Here is a 20,105-nt window from a genome sequence, read left to right on the forward strand (position 1 = left end):
GCTACACCTCCCATTCTAGATCTCTATGGCCAGCTTTTCAGCTGGTCCGGGGTTCTTACCTGGACGGTCTTTGGACGTCTTAACTGCCCGTTCATGTTATCTCTGAGCAGAGAAGCTCCAGAGAATCCCAGAGTATCAGCTCGAGCTGCCATAACAACATACCACAGGAGGGGTGGCTTAAAGAGCAGAAATTGGGCTTCCCTGGTGGCGCAGTGGTTGAGAGTCCGCCTGCCGATGCAGGGGACACGGGTTCGTGCCCCGGTCCGGGAAGATCCCACATGCCGCGGAGCAGCTGGGCCCGTGAGCCATGGCCACTGATCCTGCGCGTCCAGAGCCTGTGCTCTGCAACCGGAGAGGCCGCAACAGTGACAGGCCCGCGTATTGCAAAAAAAGGAAAAAAAAAAAAAGAGCAGAAATTCATTTTCTCACAGTTCTGGAGCCTGGGAGTCCCAGATAAAGGTCCATAGAGTCGGTTTCTGGTGAGAACTCTCTTCCTGGCTTGCAGAGCTCTTCCTCTGAGCACATGCAGAGAGAAGGAAAGAGAGCTCTCATCTGTCTTCCTCTTCTTGTAAGGACACCAATTTTATTGGATTAGGGCCCTACCCTTATGAGCTCATTTAACCTTCATTTCCTCCTGAAGACCATTTCTCCAAATACAGTCACATTGGGGAATTATGGTTTCAACATACGCATTTGCGGAGTGGGGGCGGGTACAAAATTCAGTCCGTAGCCAAATATACTCTTCCCCATGCCCACTGCGTAACAGCAAGCCTAGATCCCCATGGTAATCAAGGATGACCGCCCTGCCAGTATAGCAACTCCTCTCTCTGACTGCTGGTCCACTGGCAAGAGAAGCCCAAGGTGCCCAGGTAGAACTTACGGCTTTCAGTTTTGAGCATCCCTTTCTGTGTTCACTGGTGGAGGCATCAGCTTCTAGGAGCCAAGACCGCTAACCGCTTAGTGTCTACATTTGCAGGAACAAAAAACACAGAGTCTGCAGGTATCTCTCTGACAGGTGGGCTCAGAGGGACCAATCGTACTTCACTCCTTTGTTCCCAGATTTCGTGTGTTCTTGCTGTTGGAGACACATCTATCAACTCACATGCAACCAGGAGAACAATGGCCCAACCCCACAGGTTGTTGTCTCCCAGCTGATGCCACGGCTCAGCCTTCAGCAGACCAAGCCATCGTTCAGGGAAGCACTAAGATGGCCAGAGAGAGGGGCTGGCTGACTTCCACAGGATGGGTCATCCTGTCCAACTGATTGCTGAGAGCCTCCTTAGCAATGGATGCTCCCTGGTGAGTATGAATATGAGGCAGGACCATCCGTACCCTTTGTGTCCACCCCTACGCGTTCATCCATTGACTATTTACCTGACCTCCATGCCCCTGAGTTTTCAGTATTGTTATTTCCACAAACAATTAGCTGAGCCACTTCCCCCTGTAGACCTAAGATTTTCAGGCTTGTTCGCCCAAATATTCCTATTCTAGATCACAAGGTCCATCTCTTTCCCTATCAGAGCCCTGATGTGAACAGCTGGGTGGCTGCACGTGTACTGTTCTTTCCAGCTCTGCCACCCTTACAATCAGATCCTGGGCCTATTGTTCAGGTGCCTCGTGGATGTCAAGAGATGAGAGTGTCCTCAAAGCTTTCACAAAGTATGCCTCAAGTTGGCAAATAGCTTCCCTATCACTTTCTTTTTGCAAAATCTCCAGTGCTGTCAGAAGAAGCCATCTAACCTCACAGTCTTTATGATTATCATTGATCAAACACAGTGGCCACTTGACCTCCCATAGCCTTGCTTTTTACCCACATCTCATCTCGCTTAGCCAGAGGTGAAGCTTTACAAATAGTAATGTCAAATATATGCGTGATTATGACCTGCTTCCCGTCAGTAATGGGGCCCCTATGGCTTCCAGACAGATGGGAAATCCAGCTCCAACATCTGACCCTGAAGACTTGCTTTCTGGACCACCTGTGGTGCCCATTGTCCCCGGTTCCTTAGGAGACAAAGCATGAAGCAATGCTTGCTTGCTAACACTTTATTGAGGGCTACAATTCTAGGACAAGAAAAAGAAAAGAAAACGGAAGTAAAGGAAGGAAGGAGGACAGTAAATACAAGGCCGTGGGTTATCCAGGTGGCTGCATCTTTGGAAGAAAACATTGCCAGTCACTCAGCCACACCTCCTGGACATCTGACAGGCCAGATGGAACTACTACCGTCCATGTGCTGGTTCCCTCCCATCTCTTGTCTTTTGTTCGTCAAAATTTGCTGCAAGGTTTAACGCCCCTGCATTTCTTTTTTGTGTGTGTGTGGTACGCGGGCCTCTTACTGCTGTGGCCTCTCCCGTTGCGGAGCACAGGCTCCGGACGCTCAGGCTCAGCGGCCATGGCTCACGGGCCCAGCCACTCCGCAGCATGTGGGATCTTCCCGGACCGGGGCACAAACCCGCGTCCCCTGCATCAGCAGGCAGACCCCCAACCACTGCGCCACCAGGGAAGCCCGCCCCTGCATTTCTCGAGGAGAGTTACCTGGCCCTGGTAGGCAGATCCCAGGTACCATGGGTTGCTTGGTCTTCACCCTAACAGAGGTGTGATATTCCATGGCGTTAGGAGGGCTGGGAGAATGTGGAGCCAACTGACACTCAGGCGGTGCGTAGACTGGGTCCAGTACAGGAATACTGAAGATCAGAATGGATGATGCAGGCTTTCCAAGAGGCACAGCCTGCCTAGGCTCTCCAGAAGTGTTGGACCTCTGGTTGGGGCCAGTACTTCTGAATCCCAGGTGAGCAGCTGTATGATTCTGGGAAAGTCACATCTCCGAACTTGTCAAATGGGGCAATTACATTTACCCCACAGAACTGTAAGAACTGAATTAGAATGTGATTTAAGAACATTTTTAAGTAGCAAAGTGTTCTATATAAACCTCAGGGGCTGCTGTCATATCTAAAGACTGAAGTCGTGGACTGAACAAAATACCCTGGCCAGCTTAAGTGGAAAGGCGTTAGAATACCGTGTTATTTTGACCTCAGCTGACCAACAGGGCTCATTCTGTGCCTCATTCTCCTGCTTCAAACCACTGGTGAAAGCAAGTCATCCAGGAAGCCCCTCCTGCCCCGACACCTATATTTTCTTCCCGTCCCTCCTCCCACGATGATGGGCCCCTTAAAGGCAACAAGAAGATCTGATTTGTCCACTGTTGTATACCCAGCATCGAATGCTCTGTCTGGCCCTTAGTAGGTGTTCCAGACACTATGTATGGAATGAATGAACAAATGAACAAGCATCTCCACATCTTTGCCCAGGGGGTTCCCAATGCCTGAAATACTCCCCCACTCCCGGCTGGTCACCCAATCTTGGAAGCCTTTCCTGACCCTCCCTCCAGTTTTCACTGCTCTCTCCTCCCCTTATAGTGCTGTTGTCACACACAGCTGACAGCAGAATGCCAATGGACAGCGGAATGGCTGGTTTTGTTATCTGTCTCCCAGATCAGACCCCAAGCTCTTGGAGGGAAGGGACAGGGCCTCGTTCACGACTGTGTCCAAACATCTCCTTGGTTCAGATGCGGCTCTACGGAGTTTGCATGGAGAAGAGCCTCGGGTCAGCACTCAGTATGAAAGAGGTCGCTAGGAAATTGGTCTGAAAGCCGGTTTGCAGAGCAGTTTATAGAGTGTGTGTTTGCAGGGGGTGACTTAAGGGTGCCCAGAGAGATTGGGGAAAGGAACTAAGTAAATGCTCCTTCGATGAATGAGCTATGGTGTCTGACTCTCCGCTCTGTCCTGACCCCCTGGTTCCTTCACCCAACCTAAAAATAAGATTGTCCATGCGTTGGGGGCGGGGGCGCTCTGGAGAGGCCCTCTATACATCAAAGCGCTCGTCAGGTGCTCTCACCCGACCAGCGGAGGCCATGCATACCTGTGGTGCGGCCTGGCGGGGCCCGGGGCAGCTTGTCTGAAAGAAACGTAACGCGCTGCTTCGCCACCGACTTGTTGATAATCTCGCCTCAAACAGGAGTTTGAGATGGCTGACGAAAAGCAGTGGTGGAGAGGTCCTCCCCGGGGCCGTCGGCAACTCCTTCCAAGGTGCAGCCGTGTGGCTGGAACGGTCCCCCCGCCCGGGACTACAGAAGGGAGAACACAGCACTTGGCCCCGAGAGTGGCGGCCTGCACCTTGAGCCCGGACAACCGGGGCGCCTTCGGCACCGTCCGAATGGGGTGGAGGAGGGGAGGGATTCCGCAGGGATCGAGCGCAAAAAGGGGTCTCCACGAGTCAGTCCTTACTCCCTTCCCGCCCCCTCGGAGAAACTTGGCGGGGGGGGGGGGACGACAGGCAAGGAGCAAGACCCTCGGGAGCTGGAGTCTGCCTCGCGGGTGGATAAATTATTAAGCGCCCAATACACAATAGCCTCACTAGATGGAGACGAGGAATCACTGCAGCGGCGCTGGCGGCAGCTGCGGCGGCGGGGAGCGCGGGCGGGAGCGCAGCCCCGGGCGGGAGGCGGGCGAGCTCTGGCTCGGCTCACGTCTGTTTTCCTTTTTCGTGCATTATTTATTTCGCCTCCGCCCGCGGCCCTGCGGCCAGAACAGGCGCTCGAGGCCAGCGCCTCTAGCCGCTGCTTCTCACGGGCTGGCGTGACGGGCGGCCGGAGCTCGGGCACACCAGCGTCCCGGGCAGCCGCGCGGCGCCACCGGGGAGGGCGGGGACCCGGGGAGGGCACGCACCGCCCGCTCCAGGCGGCTAGGAGGAGACTTTCCCCGCCCTCCGCCTCCGCCTCGGCAGCCCGCCCAGGCCCTGGGCGCGGGGTGCAGCCCCTCCCGCCCCGCGCGCGGCCAGGCGCAGCCCGGAGCCACCGCGCCCTGCGCCCTGTGCGAGCGCGCCCTGCCGGGGCCCCCGGCTCAGCCGCCCCGGAGGCCCAAACCGCGCACAAACTTTTGCTCCAGTGCCCGGCGCTCCTCCCAGGCATGTGAAGCCCCCAGGCGCCCGCGCAGTCACCAGGGTGAGGACCGAGGCCCCGCCTAGAGGGCGGGGGACTGGGGAGGCGGCTGGCTTTAAATGGGGGCCGTCCGGCCGCTCGGGAACAGATTCTGCCGCGGGGGGGAGCGGGCGCCTCCCTTCCTCGCGCCGAGGATCGGCTGGGGCCGCCGCCAGGCAAGGTGGCGTAAGGCCCCGGAGGGGTGCGGGCGGAGATGGAGACGCGGGGGGAGCTCGTGCCCTGAGGCCGGAGGCCGGGGCTCGGCAGAGCGCGAGGGCAAACGGGGCGCGCACTGAGGTGCATGTGTTGCAGTGTGCGCAGTGAGGGCCGGCGGGGCAGAGAGGGTGCACGCAGCGTGTACATGCGGGGTCAGCGAGCGTGCGGGCAGGAGTCGGTGGGTGTGCACGGCCGTTTCTGTGGGTGTGCACGCAGGGTGAATGGTGCCCGCCGGGTTTGAAGTGTGCTCACAGTGGGAGAGAGTTGTGCATGGCTGTTTCTGGGGAGGTGCACGGGCCTCAGTAAGCGTGCTTGGCTGTTTCTGGAGGTGTGCACGGGGCCAGGGTTTGCGCGCAGGATTCCGGGGGCGTGCACCACGACGGACTGTAAGTTCTTGGATGCCGGCCCCTGTGAGTGTGCATGAAGGGTCAGCGAGGATGCAAGCTGGAATGAAAGGCCAGGCTTGGTTTACGAGGGTGCCCCAGGGTGCGGGGCGTGCCCGCCCAACCTGGACTGCTACGTGTGTGCGGGTGCGCAACCACGGTGGTGCCGGCGGCGCCTGCCTGACCCGAGCTTTGCTCCCCTGACAGTTCGCCCCGGGAGCGGGTGCCGCGGGCCGAGATGCTCCTCCGGGACCTGGTGCTGCGCCGTGGCTACTGCTGGCCCTCACTGCTGCTGCACTGCGCGCTCCACCCGCTCTGGGGCTTCGTGCAGGTGAGCGGTGGCGCGGGCTGCGCGCGCCTGAGGACCTCCTGGTCAGGACCGGGTAGGGGGTGGTTGTCACTTCACTCCCACGACCCTGGCTTCCTGAAATCGCCCCTCTGATCGGTCCTGGGAAGAGTTTAGGAAAAGAAAGGATGCATACTCTCGCTCTGAAAAGATAAGAAACTCCTGAAGGAGGCTTCGGTCCTGGCCTGCTGAGGCCTTCAGGACAGCGCCTTGGAACAGAAAGGGCTGAGGGAATGCCTTCTTGGTGATAATATTCTATTGCAGAAATGCAGACAAAGAAACCTTAGAGCTTTTACAAAGTTAAAAAGAAAAATGATACCAAGAATATACCTTCTTTATTTCCCATCAGAGCCACTAGTAAGCTTCATATTAGCCTTCTTAAACTGGACTTCAACACAGAAGGGGTTGTTTCTTGTAGGTAGTAGAGTTGAGGATGTGGACAGGTTTTGCGAGGTGGCCACTGGTGGGGGAATGTAAGAAGGAGCTGTCCATCTATAAGGACTGCCTGAGGATGGAATCTTCACCCCGGGCCCCCCAGTCCCCAGGGCAGAGACCAGGTAGCCACCAACTCGAGTGACCTGTGTTAGAGTCAGAGAGATGGTAAGATGGGATGGTCCCTAGTCCCTCCCAGAATGCACACAGTCAGCAGTACAGTGGAATGGTGAAGAGGTGGACTTTGGTGTCAGCTCTGAATTTTGAGCCCCAGCTCTGCCCCTTACCAGCTGGGGGACTTTAGACAGTGCGCTTAACCTCTCTGGGCTCTGGTTTCTTCTTCCTCCCTGTGCTATTATAAGTACTTGATGAGATAAAGATTACTTAGCGCAGCTCCTGAACCATAATAAACACTAAATGGTAGCTGGTGCTGCTATTATTGATGTTAGTAATAGTAACGTCACTCCTCTGGTTAGCCAGGTACTCTGTTGATTGCTACGTAGTCTGATCAACAATTTTGAATGGTTTTGATCAGCATTTTTACCATTTCAGTCATTGAAATACCCACTCTGGGGTGTTTGCAGCTTCATGTCCTTCTGTTGGCATTTTGGGGCTTGGGGACTATTCAGGTAGTTGCCCTGAGTAGGAGGTGACAGTCCAGAGAAGATGGGATTGAGCAACACTGCTTGCCAGGCTGCCAAGGCTCATGAGCTGTCCCAAGTGACGGGGCGTTGCTGGGAACCAGGGTGGTCAGTCCTGCTTGTATGGCAGCCCTGGTGAGCCCTGGAGAGAACCAGGGGCTCTAATGCTGGAACCAGCCAGCTCAGGGGAGAGCTCGAGTGGGGGAGGGGCATACCCCCTGCTGCAGCGCCAGGCCCATCTTGTGCTCTCTTCCCTGGCTTGCTTCTGTGTCACTCACAGTTGTTTTCCTTTCGGAATTTGACAGCTTTGTTTAATGTGTGAAGCGGCAGTTATTAAACTCAGCTGTGCCTCCTTGGGATTCAGAATTTTGTCACTTCGAAACACTTGGGTGGTTTGGGACCAGTTTCTCTCGTTCAACTTTTAGCTGAACCTCAGGTGTTAAGCTCACTTCCTTTTTGTATTCGTTTGTTTACAATTTTCCCTCTTCTGGGAGACTTTTTCAGCTAGTACAGAGAGCAACATGATGATGTTGTTAATCTCCAAGGACTGGAATTTTCTGCAGGAACTAGCAGGATAGAAACAGCAGCTCCACCACCTCCCTACCCACTCCCACCACCAAAAGAAAGGATTTTGTAAAGTAGCTTCATTTTTTAGCAGTGTTCTTCAGCCAGGCAGTGCTCACACAAGCAAATGTGTGTGTGAGTTTGTGTGTGTGTATTTCAGATGCTGTTTACTCAATACAAATCAAGTTTTGTGGAAATCAATTAGAAAAGAAATCCTCCAGGCAAGTAGAACGGGTAAAATCTTGGCTGGAGGCACTGGAAAGATTAATCTACAAATGATAAGGACTGAGAAGTCAAGGGAAAAGGGGCTTTGGAAGGAATGGATTTGGTTTTTGAGCAAAAGAGCTGAAACCAGAAGAGAGAGGAGAAGAGGAAAAATCAAAGTGCACAAAGCCATGTGTTTCCCTTTAATTGGAGAGAGTGTCATTTGTCACGTCATAGGAGTTTCTTGAATATAAAGAAATCTATCTGTGCTTTCATGAACTTTTTGCCAGAAGAATCCCTCTAAGTCGTAAACATCTGGAAGGGTGAGACCAGCACAATAATTGGTGAAGCAAGAGGTCTGTGGTCCCTCAAAGCATCAGGTTCCAACCTTGAGATCAGCCCGGAGCCTCTGGCTGCTGCCTGGATGATAAGAAACTTAATCATTACAGTCAGATGACATTAAATGGCCACAAGGTTGGTGGGGGCACTCTTGAGGCTCTTCCCTTTTTTCCTTCATGTGTCTGGAGTTGAGATTTTGAGCTTTTGTGATTTAGGGTTCTTCTAAGTTCACTTCCACATGAGTCCTTTTTTTTTTTTTTTTTGCAAGTGAAGAGGATGACAGGCTGGCGAATTTATTAGGTGTGACAGGAGTGTGTCTCATCAAGTTACTGTGGTGCTGTAACAGTATCGAGTTACTGTCTCGATAAAAGATGCCAGAAGCCATCATCCTTGTGGGCGCCCCCCTAAAGCAATTGTCATGGAGACAGGCTCTGATCCGGGCCTGTGGGTCTCTGTGTGGCAATGAGGAGCCATCCCAGACCCAGGCGATGCCGACCCCCTGCCCCTGTGGTCAGTCATTACAGCTTCACTTATTTAGTCAGCTGCAATTATTGGGCACCTACTGTTTGCCAGGCCTCCCGTGTTAAGTGCAAGGGATCTAGGGGTCCCTGCCTTCATGGCATTGACAGTCTAGCACCGGAGAGATTGTGAGACAAGTCATAATAGGCAGGAGTGCTCAATAGGAGCAAATAGCTTAGAAACGGGAGCTTGTGGAGGATTCAGAGAAACCTCGCGGATGCAGCGCTTCGGCTGAGACACGGACAAGGAGAAATCAGGAGTCAGGATGCAAGCGTGAGTGAAGTGTCCAGGCGGAGGAGGGAACAGCCCCAAGGTGGGAGGAGAGGGCAGGGCATTGGAAGAACGCAGGCGAGGCCTCTGTTGTAAGCCACTAACATCGTGTCTTACAGTTTGGACTTGATCCTGAGGGCTCTGGGGGCCGTGGAAAGTTTTAAGAAAGAGACGACACAACCTCAGATTGGCATTTTAGAAATCTCAGTCCAGCTCCAGCACAAAGTTTGGATTCAGGGAGGGGGCGAGGCAAGGGGCACAGGGGCTGGTGAGAGTAGGGTTGCCAGATTTAGCAAATAAAAATACAGGCGGTCCAGTTCAATTTTCAGATGAACAATGGATCGTTCTTGAGCGTTAAGTATATCCCATACAATATTTGGGACATATTTATACTTAAACAATGTTGTTTCTCTAAAACTTTACAGGGTGCCCTGTATTTTATCTGGCAACGCTAGGAGAGAGGCAGGGCTACCCGGTGGGGATGTGATGATGTCCTGGTTTAGGGCTGTAGCACTGGGAGTGAGGAGAGGTGGATGGATTCAAGGACTATTTAGGGGGACTGGGCCAGAGAGCTACACTGGTTGGCCAGAAGTGGGAACTGGCTGCCACAGGACTGTGTCCCCCAGACCACGGTGCCAGGGACCAAATCCAGGTGACTGCGGAAGCTCTCTGGGCCCCAGGATTCTGGCCCCAGGAGGACGCGGCAGAGCAGGGACAGGATGGCAGGAGATGGCGAAACCGGAATAAAAAGTGGTCACAGGAAGTCACGATACCGGCTTTAGGCGGGTGGTTGACCTCTCTGGGCCTCTGCTCCTTCTTGGTTAAGTCTAGCTAAGAGCAAGTGACTTCAGGGGCAAGTTTCTTCTCCTTGTAAGACTCCCCAGGATGTAAACCAACCAAGCCAGGCATTGAGACAAGCTCGTGGTACTGAGGTTTCCTCTCTGCTGGGCTAAACACAACACTGCCGACCCGCAGAATCCCAAAGTGGACCCGGAGCTGGGGGATGGGGTAGATCCCGTGTTTCTCCACTGCTGGGCAGACAGTCCCCGGCACACATTTTTACTGAGCGCCCACGGAACGCCAGGCCCTGTGCAACTTTGGTAAATCACTTAGCTTTTGCCAAGCCTGTCGTCCCAGCCAGTAAGCGTGGATGATAAGAGCTACCTCTCTTGATTATCCTCATGGCGAAAGGAGAGCCTGTTTCCCATGACTGACACACAGTAGGGCTCAGGAAGTCACGCTTAGTCAGGATTGATAAAGCACAGACCCACTACCTTTCTGCTCCAAGATGCTCACAACTTAGTGTGGGAGGACATTAACAGTGGGAAAAGGGCCCCAAAGGGGAGGGTTTACGAGGTGAAGAGGCAGCACTGGGCAGCTGGGTCTCATCTGGGGGGGCGTGGGGTTCAGGACAGATTGCCTGGGAAAGCCATGTAAGAGCTGGGTTTGAAGGATGCATAGAAGTCGGCAAGTGGATAAAGGACCCGTGTAACCAGCTGTCAGTCTAGAGAGGCTCAGCGGCCACAGGCTTGCACTGGACCAAACCAGTGAGGAGCCCCAGGGGTCCCCGCCTTGGGGAGAAGGACAGCCCGCTCAGGCTCGCTAATTTTGTGATGACCTTTGGGTAAGCAGTTATGCCCGCTCGCATTTCAGTGGGACCGTTACACGAGAGACCACAGATGTTTAACACGCTGTGTGTGCCTGCACTTCCCCCACTTCAGCCTTGAAACTTGGCCCTGGTTTCCCTGCCTGTAATTTCATCACATTAAGCACTCTTATCCATATGTGCCCTTACAGCCTCTCATGAAAATAGGTCATTGTTTTGGGCCAGGTTAAAGAAACGTGCTCCCCTTGAACGTTCTTGCAGAAATTGCACCTCGGAGGGTGGGAAAGTAATTGCTTTGGTGATGGCATTGCTTGAGGTTTGCCCACTTGGTAGAGTTCAGCGGAGGAGCAATCTCAGAGGCCAGCCGTTGGGAGAAGGGAGAGTTCGAGCAACCGCCATGGTCTTAGAAGGTCAGAATCCAGATGGTGATGGGAGGGCTGACAACTACGCTGGGGGAGAAGCCAGTGGATTTGCCATGACATCTAAGGAGTTAATCATCTCCGTAAAATAACAGAAAAGGCTCACGGTCTGAGGAGATGCTCTTCCCGGCGGGAGGTAAGATTGCCTTCCAGAGTTTGAAATGCAGTCAGTGGTCCTTTAAAAACACTAAAAGGTGGTGAGCAGGAGCTTCGTGGCCTCGTCAATATTAAGTCAGGGCTGTGAATCAATCCACCGCCTGCTGCCATTCCGGTAGCCGTTACCCATCCTGTTCACACCTGCCAAGTGGCAAGGGAGCAGCCGACCTGCTGGCTCTCTCTGCGGGCCTGGAACACGCGCAGCAAAGGGTCTGCACTGGCCCCCAGAGGCAGGCCTTCCGTGGCTGGTTGCAGGGAAATTGGGGATCTGGGTTTCTACTCACCGGAGATGACAGCCAGAGAGATGAACTGTGGGCATCACTGAAGTAGGGGGTGGCCACCAACTCTTCCTTCATGCCTTTAAATCAGCTGTTCTCTGGACAGGCAGAAAATGCTAGGTTCAAAGGTCTATGGCACTCTGCCATAGAGAGGGATGTTGGCAGTTGGTCTAAACCAGCCGTTCTCTCACTGGCTACATAGTTTAACCTGGGCTGCTTCAACAAATACGCATGCGCAGCTCCGCCTGTAGAAATGCTGACTTCACTGGCGTGGGAAAAGCTCGAGCATGGGTATTTTTTAAAGCTGCCTGGAGATTCTGATGTGCAAGAAAGGCTGGGAACCGCTGGGTGAACACAACCCACTTTTGCTCCCCTTTTTAGTTTACAGATGGGGAACGTGGGACTGGTGTTGAAAGAACACCAGCCCAGGAATCAAGAGGTGTGGATTTTGGTGAATTCCAGGCGTTTCCTTAGGTGTTATGATGGCGAGAGAAAAAACAAAAGGCCTGACCCCTGACCCCATAGACCTTAGAGTCCAGTGGTAGATAGGCGGCTGAGCTAGGTAAAGGCCCCCGTGTGGATTTCTGCCTCACAGAGTGAAATCCGGTGCCAGGAGAACCTGTAAAATGGAGATCTGACCTGGTGGGGGCGGGGCGGTCAGAGATGCTTCCCTGAGGAGGTGATGGCCAAGCTGAGTCATGGCTAAAGCAGAGGGAAAGGTGTCGGAGAAGATTCCAGGCCACTGGAGCAGCGTGCTCAAAGGGAGGGAGCGTGACCAGGCGCCAGGCACCGGAAGGAGGGCTTCGAGAGCAGAGCAGAAGGCCAGAGCAGGAGGGGAGGGGGGCCCTCCCTTGCAGGGCCCTGTGGCCCGGTGATTCCCCGGAGCTGTGGGTGAGCGTCCGGGCATGGCGGGGCGGGGGCTGCAGGCAGTGTGGTCAGGTGTGTTTCCCACAAGGCCACTCGGGTGGCTCGTGCATCACACTGGGGAGGTTGCTCTGCTCCCCTTCGTCACGTGCGCCACCAGAGCAGAGGCCTGGCCGGGTAAGGTTCCTCCCCCAAGGCGGGGGGACCTTGGCCCAGAGTGGACACAGAGAGGCCATCAGGAACTGTGGCCAGAGAGGAGGCGAGGGCTTGGTCCTGCACCGTAGCCGGGCAGATGGGAGAAGCGGTTAGGTCAGGTTACGCAGAAGGTAAAATCAGTGTCCTGTCACCATCTGGGTGTGAGAACCTCAGGCGGCCACTTCTCCTGCCTGGGCCTCAGTTTCCTCATTTGCACGATGGGGAGATTCTAGAAGCCTCTCATGAATGCCCAAGCCAACTGTCCCGGTCCCACAGAGCTGGAAATACAACCTAGGGCTCCATCCCTGCCAGGCCAGCCCCGCGTAACACCGTTCCCTGCGAGCCAGCCCAGTTTCTGGCTCTTCCTCCTGCCTAGGTCTGGGGAGGGGTGCGTGCGTCGGGGTGGTCCCGTTTGGGCTCCCAGATGCCGCATTGGCTTCTCTCGGGCGCCCGTGCCCATTCCTGCAGGTGACACACGGGGAGCCCCGGAAGTCCTGCTCCAAGGTGACGGACAGCTGCCAACACATCTGCCAGTGCCGGCCCCCGCCCCCGCTGCCCCCGCCCCCGCCGCCCCCGCCGCCTCCCCGACTCCTCTCCGCCCCAGGTAAGTAAAGGCTCAGCTCTGGTTCCGGTTTCTCTTCGCGTTTTCCTGGGCCCAGGAAGGACCTGGGAAGCAGGTTCCCGGGAAGCCAGGAAGCAGAGGGCAGCCTTGCTTCCTTTGTAATTTTCCACTGGCCGAGCAGGAGGGAAGCCAAGACCCAACTTTTCCCTGCAGTCTGCAGAACGCCTTTCCCACAGAATGTTCCTGTGAGATGGAGAAGGATGTTTCTCCATTGGTTAATCAGATAAAAGTCAATCTCCATTTGATGAGTGGCTCTGCCTGGATTGTTCCGAAGGCCAGACCTTGAAGGGGGGCAACCATGGGCACTGGTCTGAAATACCCCTCTCATGAGCATGGTTTCATTTTTTGATTTTAATTCATGTGTAAGGGAGCAATTAGTATAGAACCGAGGTGGAGGCTCTGAGAGCAAAGTTACACGGGTGCCGTTCAGCTATTTGCAGCAAGTTCTGCCACACACACACACACACACACACACACACACACCCACACCCGCGCATCCCCTCCCCCGCCTCGTCACTTGTTTTCCTTGATTTCATCTCTGAACAATCTGATTGCAAACAAAGGAGGGTTTCTTTAGCCAGAAATGGCTTCAGTCCTGACCCGTAGGGGTTAAGCTCCCTGCTTACAATTGCCAGTTGATAAGGTCTCTAACAAGAGATTCTGTATTCGGGTTTGATCACTCAAGTTGCGGCCTATAGAATGCCCAAGCTCATGTGTGGAGCCACCTCATTAAACACATCTCCGTTGAGTTATTTGGGGCATGTTTTAAATAACTTTGACGAGGCTTATTCTCTGGTAAGCCATGTTTCCAAGCTTGCGGTGTGCAGGCAGGGATGCGGTGTTCTGGTGGAATCTTTTGCGGTTCCCATGTGTTTCTGCAGTTTGTCTGCTAGGCCCCCACCTGTCTCCATTCTTCCCTGACTCAGTGCTTCTCAAAGTGTGGCCCTCAGCATCGCCTGAAGCATTCGTTTTAAAGTGACGCTGCACAGGGCCACTTCAACCCACTAAGTCAGAGCCTTTGGCGTGGGACTTAGGAAGTGGCATCCTAACAAGTTCTGAGATGATGCAAGTGCAAGTTAAAGTCAAGAACCTCAGCCTACCAGGCCCTGTGCTCCCGGCCTCTGCAGGGTCCTGCCATCCCAAGATGCTCACCCTCCTTCTCTCTCCTGAAGGAATCCCTGGGCTGTACTGTAGGGCCCCGCCTCAGGCCCCTGGCCCCTCACTCCCTTCCCTTCCATGAAATTCCTTCTCCCTCTGCTATTCAAGCTCCAGGCCCCTGCTGCTTCCAGGTGTGTTTGTACCTAAATGGATCCACATCCGCCAGTTAGAGTCTGTTCAGTTCATCTTGTGCGAACCGAGCATCTGTGCCAGACACAGACCTGAAAGACCATTCTGGTCTCTGGGATCTCTCGGCCTCAAGGAAGGCCTTCTGTCAGCAACCGACAAAAAGTGACCTGAGAGAGCACAGAAATTGTTCTCCAGGTGCACTGGAAACCCTTGAGTGGCTGGGCCAAACTACAGCCACAGTAACATTGACTTGGGTCTTCATAATAAATGGAATTGTTCTAGGTCATTGAAGGGGTGGTGGGGAAAGGGCATCCAGGCAGAAGGACCATCGAGAGCAAAGGCTTGGAGGTGTGACGCTATGGGACTTCTCATGGGAGGTCCAAGCCCCTCAGACTGTGATGTGCCTTGTGTGCCTGGCCGAGTAGATCACATTTCATCCTGTGAATCGCTGTTTGCCAAACATTCCCCTATCCAGATACCTCCTGTTGTTTGCCTTATTTTTTTTTCTTTAAACAGACTCCCTTTTGTGTTGATACAAATTAATCTCCAAAGAAAACTTTAATAACTACCATCGGTGAAAAACCAGAATCACTTGCGTAAGTAGAAGGTGACATAAAAACAAATGCAAACACACCGGTGTTTTAAAGTTCTAGCCTGTCGTGAAAGGTTCTGAGCTCGAGGCCTCCTTTCTTTCTGCTAAAAAGGGAGCGCAGCAGGTGGTAGGTAGACGGGTGGCAGACCTGTCGTAGCCCCGTGCGGAGATGTTTCTCAAGAAAGAAATCAGAAGGTTTGTGAGAGAATCAAAAGGGGCCTAAGTTTCTTCTATGTTTCTGTGTGTCTGAGCACCAGGTCCACGTGTCATCCAATACCAGCTCACTTACCTGCAGGGACACGCGCCCCATCCTTTAGGAAACGCTACTCTGGGCAGCGATGAGCCCACGAAGGTATTAAGCAAAGAAGTGACACGATCCCACACCGTCCGCTTCAGAGTCAACTTTCCTGACCATGTGGAGGGTGGATCGGGGTGAGCTACCCGACTGGGGTAAAGAGGGGACCACTGAGATACTTCAGGCCCCAGACCAGCCATGGAGGCCTGAAGCCAGGTGGGGGCCTGTGGAGAAGGGGAGGCGGGTGGCCGTGCCAGGTGTGAGGGGACAGAGGCCTCCTGTGAGCTTGAGGCCTGAGAGCACTTCTGGGTTGGAGGACAGCAGGTGTAGTTTGATTCTATGGTAGGACTTTTTCAGTTACAGATTCTATGGTAGGACTTTTTCAGTTAAAAGTAGCAGAAACCCATCTTGAAGTGGCTTAAGTGATGCAAAAACTAGAGAGAGCTGTTCGTTTTTTGGCTCATGTATTGGAATATTCCAGCAGCAGGTCTTATATGATGACGGTACTGGGTTTCTGTGTCCATCTCTCTCTTGTGATTTCTCCCGGGTCACCTTTTCTCTCAGGCAGGCCCAGTCTCTGTGGCTCCAAGCTCCAGGATTCCATCAACCTTACAGTTAGTAATCTCCCTACAAGGAGAGCTCCTCTTCCTCAATCATTCAACTAAAGACCCAGGGCTGACTTTCACTAGACCAGCTTGAGTCACATGTCCATCCTTGAACCAATCATGATGGCCTACGAGATGGAATGTGCTGATTGGTCAGGCCTCGGCCATGTGACCACGGTTGACAGTTGAGGCTTATGGATAGAGGTTAAGAGGGTGGTGGCTTCTGAAAGGAAAATCCAGGTAGAGGGGTTGTAACCCAAGGATGAAGACGTGGACACTGGGCAGGAGGACAGTGGATGCACCCCACAGCCATGGGGTTCCTGGCAGATTAGACCAGTGGCAGAGAACGTATTTTGTACACCGTCTTGGTCCTCACTGAGCTCAGCCCAGAACCCCACACACGAGTACTGCCCGGTAATGTCAGACAGAGCTATGGCCACATCCACAACTTCTGCATATTCTTTAATCCCTGAGGAATTAGCCTCTCCCAGAGGGTACGGGGCTTCAGCAGGTGTGCACGGAGCTCCCCAGGTGCTGGCAGGGGCTTGGAAATCAGCTATGATCAAGAGAGGAGCAGCTCCTGCCCACAGGGAGCTCACGGTGCGGTGGTCCGTAATCTGCAGAGGGTGTGTCTAGGAGTGTCCTTTCCTGCCATCTTTCTGGATACACTGGCTCCAGGCACATGCCAGCCTTTGCTCCTTTGGTCATCAGATGTGCCTGCATCCCTGCCGCTCACAAGGGCTTCTGATTTACCTGGTGAACGTTTGCCGAGTGTCTGCTCTGCGTCCAGCCCTGTGTTGGGTGCACTGAAGGCCCACAGAGAGTTGTTCTCAATGGCGGGGCCCGAGTAATGAAAAGACTGAGAACACGGCATGAGAGGTTGAGACCCTGAGCCTGGGTTGATATGCCAGCCCTGCCACTTCCTCTGCATGATGGTAAGAGGGCTGATAAACTTTTTTTTTTAATTTTTATTTTATACTGGACTATAGTTGATTTACAATGTTGTGTTAGTTTCAGGTGTACAGCAAAGTGAATTAGTTATACATATATCTATTCTTTTTCAGATTCTTTTCCCATATACGTTATTATAGAATATTGAGTAGAGTTCCCTGTGCTATACAGTAGGTCCTTGTTGGTTATCTATTTTATATATAGTAGTGTGTATATGTTAATCCCAACCTCCCAATTTATCCTTCCCCCCAGCTTTCCCCTTTGGTAACCAGAAGTTTGTTTTCTATGTCTATGAGCCTATTTCCAGTTTGTAAATAAGTTCATTTACATCATTTTTTTTAGATTCCACATATAAGTGATACCATGTGATACTTGTCTTTCTCTGTCTGACTTACTTCACTTAGTATGATCATCTCCAGGTCCATCCATGTTGCTGCACATGGCATTATTTCATTCTTTTTTATGGCCGAGTAATATTCCATTGTATATGTGTACCACATCTTCCTTATGCATTCATCTGTTGATGGACATTTAGGTTGCTTCCATGTCTTGGCTATTGTAAATAGTGCTGCAGTGAACATTGGGGTGCCTGGATCTTTTCAAATTATGGTTTTCTTCAGATACATGCCCAGGAGTGGCATTGCACGATCATATGGTAGGTCTATTTTTAGTTTTTTAAGGAATCTCCATACTTCTCCATAGTGGCTGTACCAATTTACATTCCCACCAGTGGTGCAGAAGGGTTGAAATAGGGCTGGTAAACTTAAGCCTGAGTTTTAGGTGTGAGGTTTTCACCCACCAATGGGGTTGACTGGAGGATTTATGGAAGTGGCAAGCACTTTTGAAAACTGGACCGGTATCCATTGCTGCTAACCATTGTGGGAAACGGTATCCATTGCTGCTAACCATTGTGGGAAAATCTTTCTGATAAAGAGCAGCCTCTGAGTGTTAGACTTAGGGAAAAAAGCGGTGCTTTGGGGGAAAGATATTTAATTCCAAAAGGGGCAGGAAGGGAGGATCAGGACAACATGGGAGAATTTCCAAGTAGACCTCGGATAGGCAGGAGCACAGGGTGGCCGGACAGTCCATGGAGAGGCTGAAGCAAAGGCCCGGAGTTCGGAGCCCGAGGATCAGGCAGGAGGCGCCCTGCTGCAGGAATGTCCTTCTGCAGGAGTGTGGACATCGGTACATGTGTCGGGGATAGAGGGAGAAAGAGGACACAGGGAAACCTCTGTACCTACTCACACAGACCTATAAAGTCGCCTGTAAAAGGAAGAGCCAGAAACGTTTGCCAGAATTGTTGGGCATCCTCCCTGTGGCCACGCAGGCCTCCCTCTTCATCCAAACAGCACCTGCTGCTGCCCTGCTGCTCCGGGCTACCAACGTATCCCGGGTTGGCCGGGACTCTCCTGGTTTTAGCCCTGAAAGCCCTGCCTCCCGGGAAACCCTGTAGTCCTGGGCAAACTGGGATGGTGGGTCACCTACTGCTGGGCCACCCTTCTGGCAGTGGCAACATGGTCTTTCAATTTATTTCTTATGTTTTATTTTGTTTTACTGTGAAACTTTCAAGAGCACTGTCCCCTCACCCCCCGCCTCCAGCTCCATTCTAGAACGTGTTGATCACGGGGGCAGCTCAGCCCCACATTTGTCTGTGGGTCCCCAGCTCGGCTGCCCCTCCCAGCCGCCCTGGGACGTCTGTTGAGACAGCCTTGCCCTGAGTCCTACTTGCCACCGAGAAGGAACTTGGAAAGGGTTCTTGTGATGTGGAAGATTCTTGACCGGCATCTCCAGTTTCTGCCCTTTGTTTCCCAAGCTCTGCCCACGTCCTTCACACTTTAGGTGGCGACTGCCTAGGGCAGCTGCACTTTGTAAACCTTTGCAAACAGTGGGAGGCACTAGACTGGGTGATTCTCAAATGCAGGTGTGGTCCGAATCCCCTGGAGGGCTTGTCCAAACACAGGTTGCTGAATCCCATCCCCAGAATTCCTGATTCAGTCGGTCTGGGGTGGGCCAGAGGATTTGCATTTCTAATATATTCTCAGGTGACACTGATGCGCTGGCCGGCCAGGGCACACCCTTTGAGAACCAGTGTCCTAGAGAACGGCAGTCAAGTCAAGGGACTTTGGAGTTACGTGCAGCTCTTCCACTCCGAGCTCTGCGACCCTCGGCACACCTCATCCCTCTCAGCCTCAGTTTCCTCATCTGTAAAATGGAGCTAATGATACTTAACCACAGGAGGGATTGCAGTGAAGACTGGAAATTATACAGCCTGTACTTGGCAGAAACTACATGCTTAAAAGTGGTGTTACAGCACAGTGGCTCAACCTGGCTGTCCTGCCCTCTAGATCTGGGGTCCACCCTTGTTCATGAGCTAAGTGATTTGGGCAACGTGTCCTTAACAGCTTGGGACCTCAATTTCCACATCTGTGAAGTGGGGCTAATGACAATACCTGCTGCATATGGGCTGGGCGGTTGTGAGTATTCCATGCCATGAAGTTAACACAGCGCAGAGCCTGGAACCCAAGTGACACTCACTGAATGGCAGCTAATAAGTAATACTAATGATAACAGTAGTAGTAATAATTATAATACTAGGTCACTGACGTTCAGGTTGGGAGTTGTTTAAACGTGGTTCCGGCACCTCGCTGCTGAGAAAGGAACATCTGATTAGAAACGCAGGGAGGAAATGAGTGCTTTAAGGATGTGTAGATGCCCCTAGGTATTCAACAGGAAAGAAGAGGTTTACTGAGAGTACCACTCCTGCCCCAGTAGGGGCAGCTGTCACCAGGCTTGTGATCCCCAGGGTCAGCCCCAGAGTCCCTGGGTGAAAGTATTTCTGGAAGGCATGGGCAGGGGTGAACCCTGGCAAAGCAAAGGAATAGACGTGCTCGAGGACCCGACCAAAAAGCCCACGGCAGCTGCCAGGGCTCAGGACTGGGCCGACTTTGTAAATGTCAGTGATGGCCCACTCGTCCCCGCGTGTGACTCAGACGCTGCGGCCGAGGAAGGAGCCGTGTACCAGCCCTCAAGGAAGAGCATGTACACCCCCTCCACGAGACCTGCTTCTGAGGCTGATGGGGCCAAAAATAGCTGTGGCAGAACAGAGGCGTGAGCCTGCATTCCCATAGTGCCTGTCTTTAAGGAGCTCAAAGCACTGAGATAGATTTGATTTTTCGCCTTCATTTTATTCTTAGAAAAACCCGAAGAGAGGTTGACTCCGCAAAGGTCACACAGCAGTGGTGGAGCTAGGAATGGGGCCACCTGGTTCCCTTCCTATGTGCCAAGGGCCACGTTTTAACAGAGAGAAGCAAGTGGGACTGTGGAAGTTCTAGAATGCTTTTTTTACTC

General features: G+C 53.0%; 1 protein-coding gene and 1 long non-coding RNA gene across 5 annotated transcripts in view; one reads left to right on the forward strand and one right to left on the reverse strand.

The window, feature by feature from the left end:
• Nucleotides 1-2,028: 2,028 nt before the first annotated feature.
• LOC141277932 (uncharacterized) lies at nucleotides 2,029-4,664 on the reverse strand. Its single transcript, XR_012329862.1, has 2 exons — nucleotides 3,917-4,664; nucleotides 2,029-2,871 (listed from the first exon to the last, which is right to left on the reverse strand). It is a non-coding gene; the product is annotated as an uncharacterized lncRNA (long non-coding RNA).
• Nucleotides 4,665-4,834: 170 nt separating this feature from the next.
• The window catches only part of PRIMA1 (proline rich membrane anchor 1), a 63,357-nt gene continuing 48,086 nt past the window's right edge, over nucleotides 4,835-20,105 (forward strand). For 3 of the 4 annotated variants that reach the window (XR_012329861.1, XM_033850686.2, XM_019918642.3), the window contains exons 1-3: nucleotides 5,067-5,154; nucleotides 5,780-5,903; nucleotides 12,874-13,009. Coding sequence is in view for 3 of the 4 variants with exons in the window: in XM_033850686.2 (XP_033706577.1) it covers nucleotides 5,811-5,903; nucleotides 12,874-13,009 (229 nt within the window). In the remaining variant the exon portion in view is untranslated. Of the gene's footprint in view, nucleotides 4,998-5,066; nucleotides 5,155-5,779; nucleotides 5,904-12,873; nucleotides 13,010-20,105 lie in introns of those variants that run through there. The other variant, XM_033850687.2, reaches the window with a different exon arrangement.

Source organism: Tursiops truncatus, chromosome 2 (assembly GCF_011762595.2).
Source record: "Tursiops truncatus isolate mTurTru1 chromosome 2, mTurTru1.mat.Y, whole genome shotgun sequence".
Taxonomy (NCBI): domain Eukaryota; kingdom Metazoa; phylum Chordata; class Mammalia; order Artiodactyla; family Delphinidae; genus Tursiops; species Tursiops truncatus.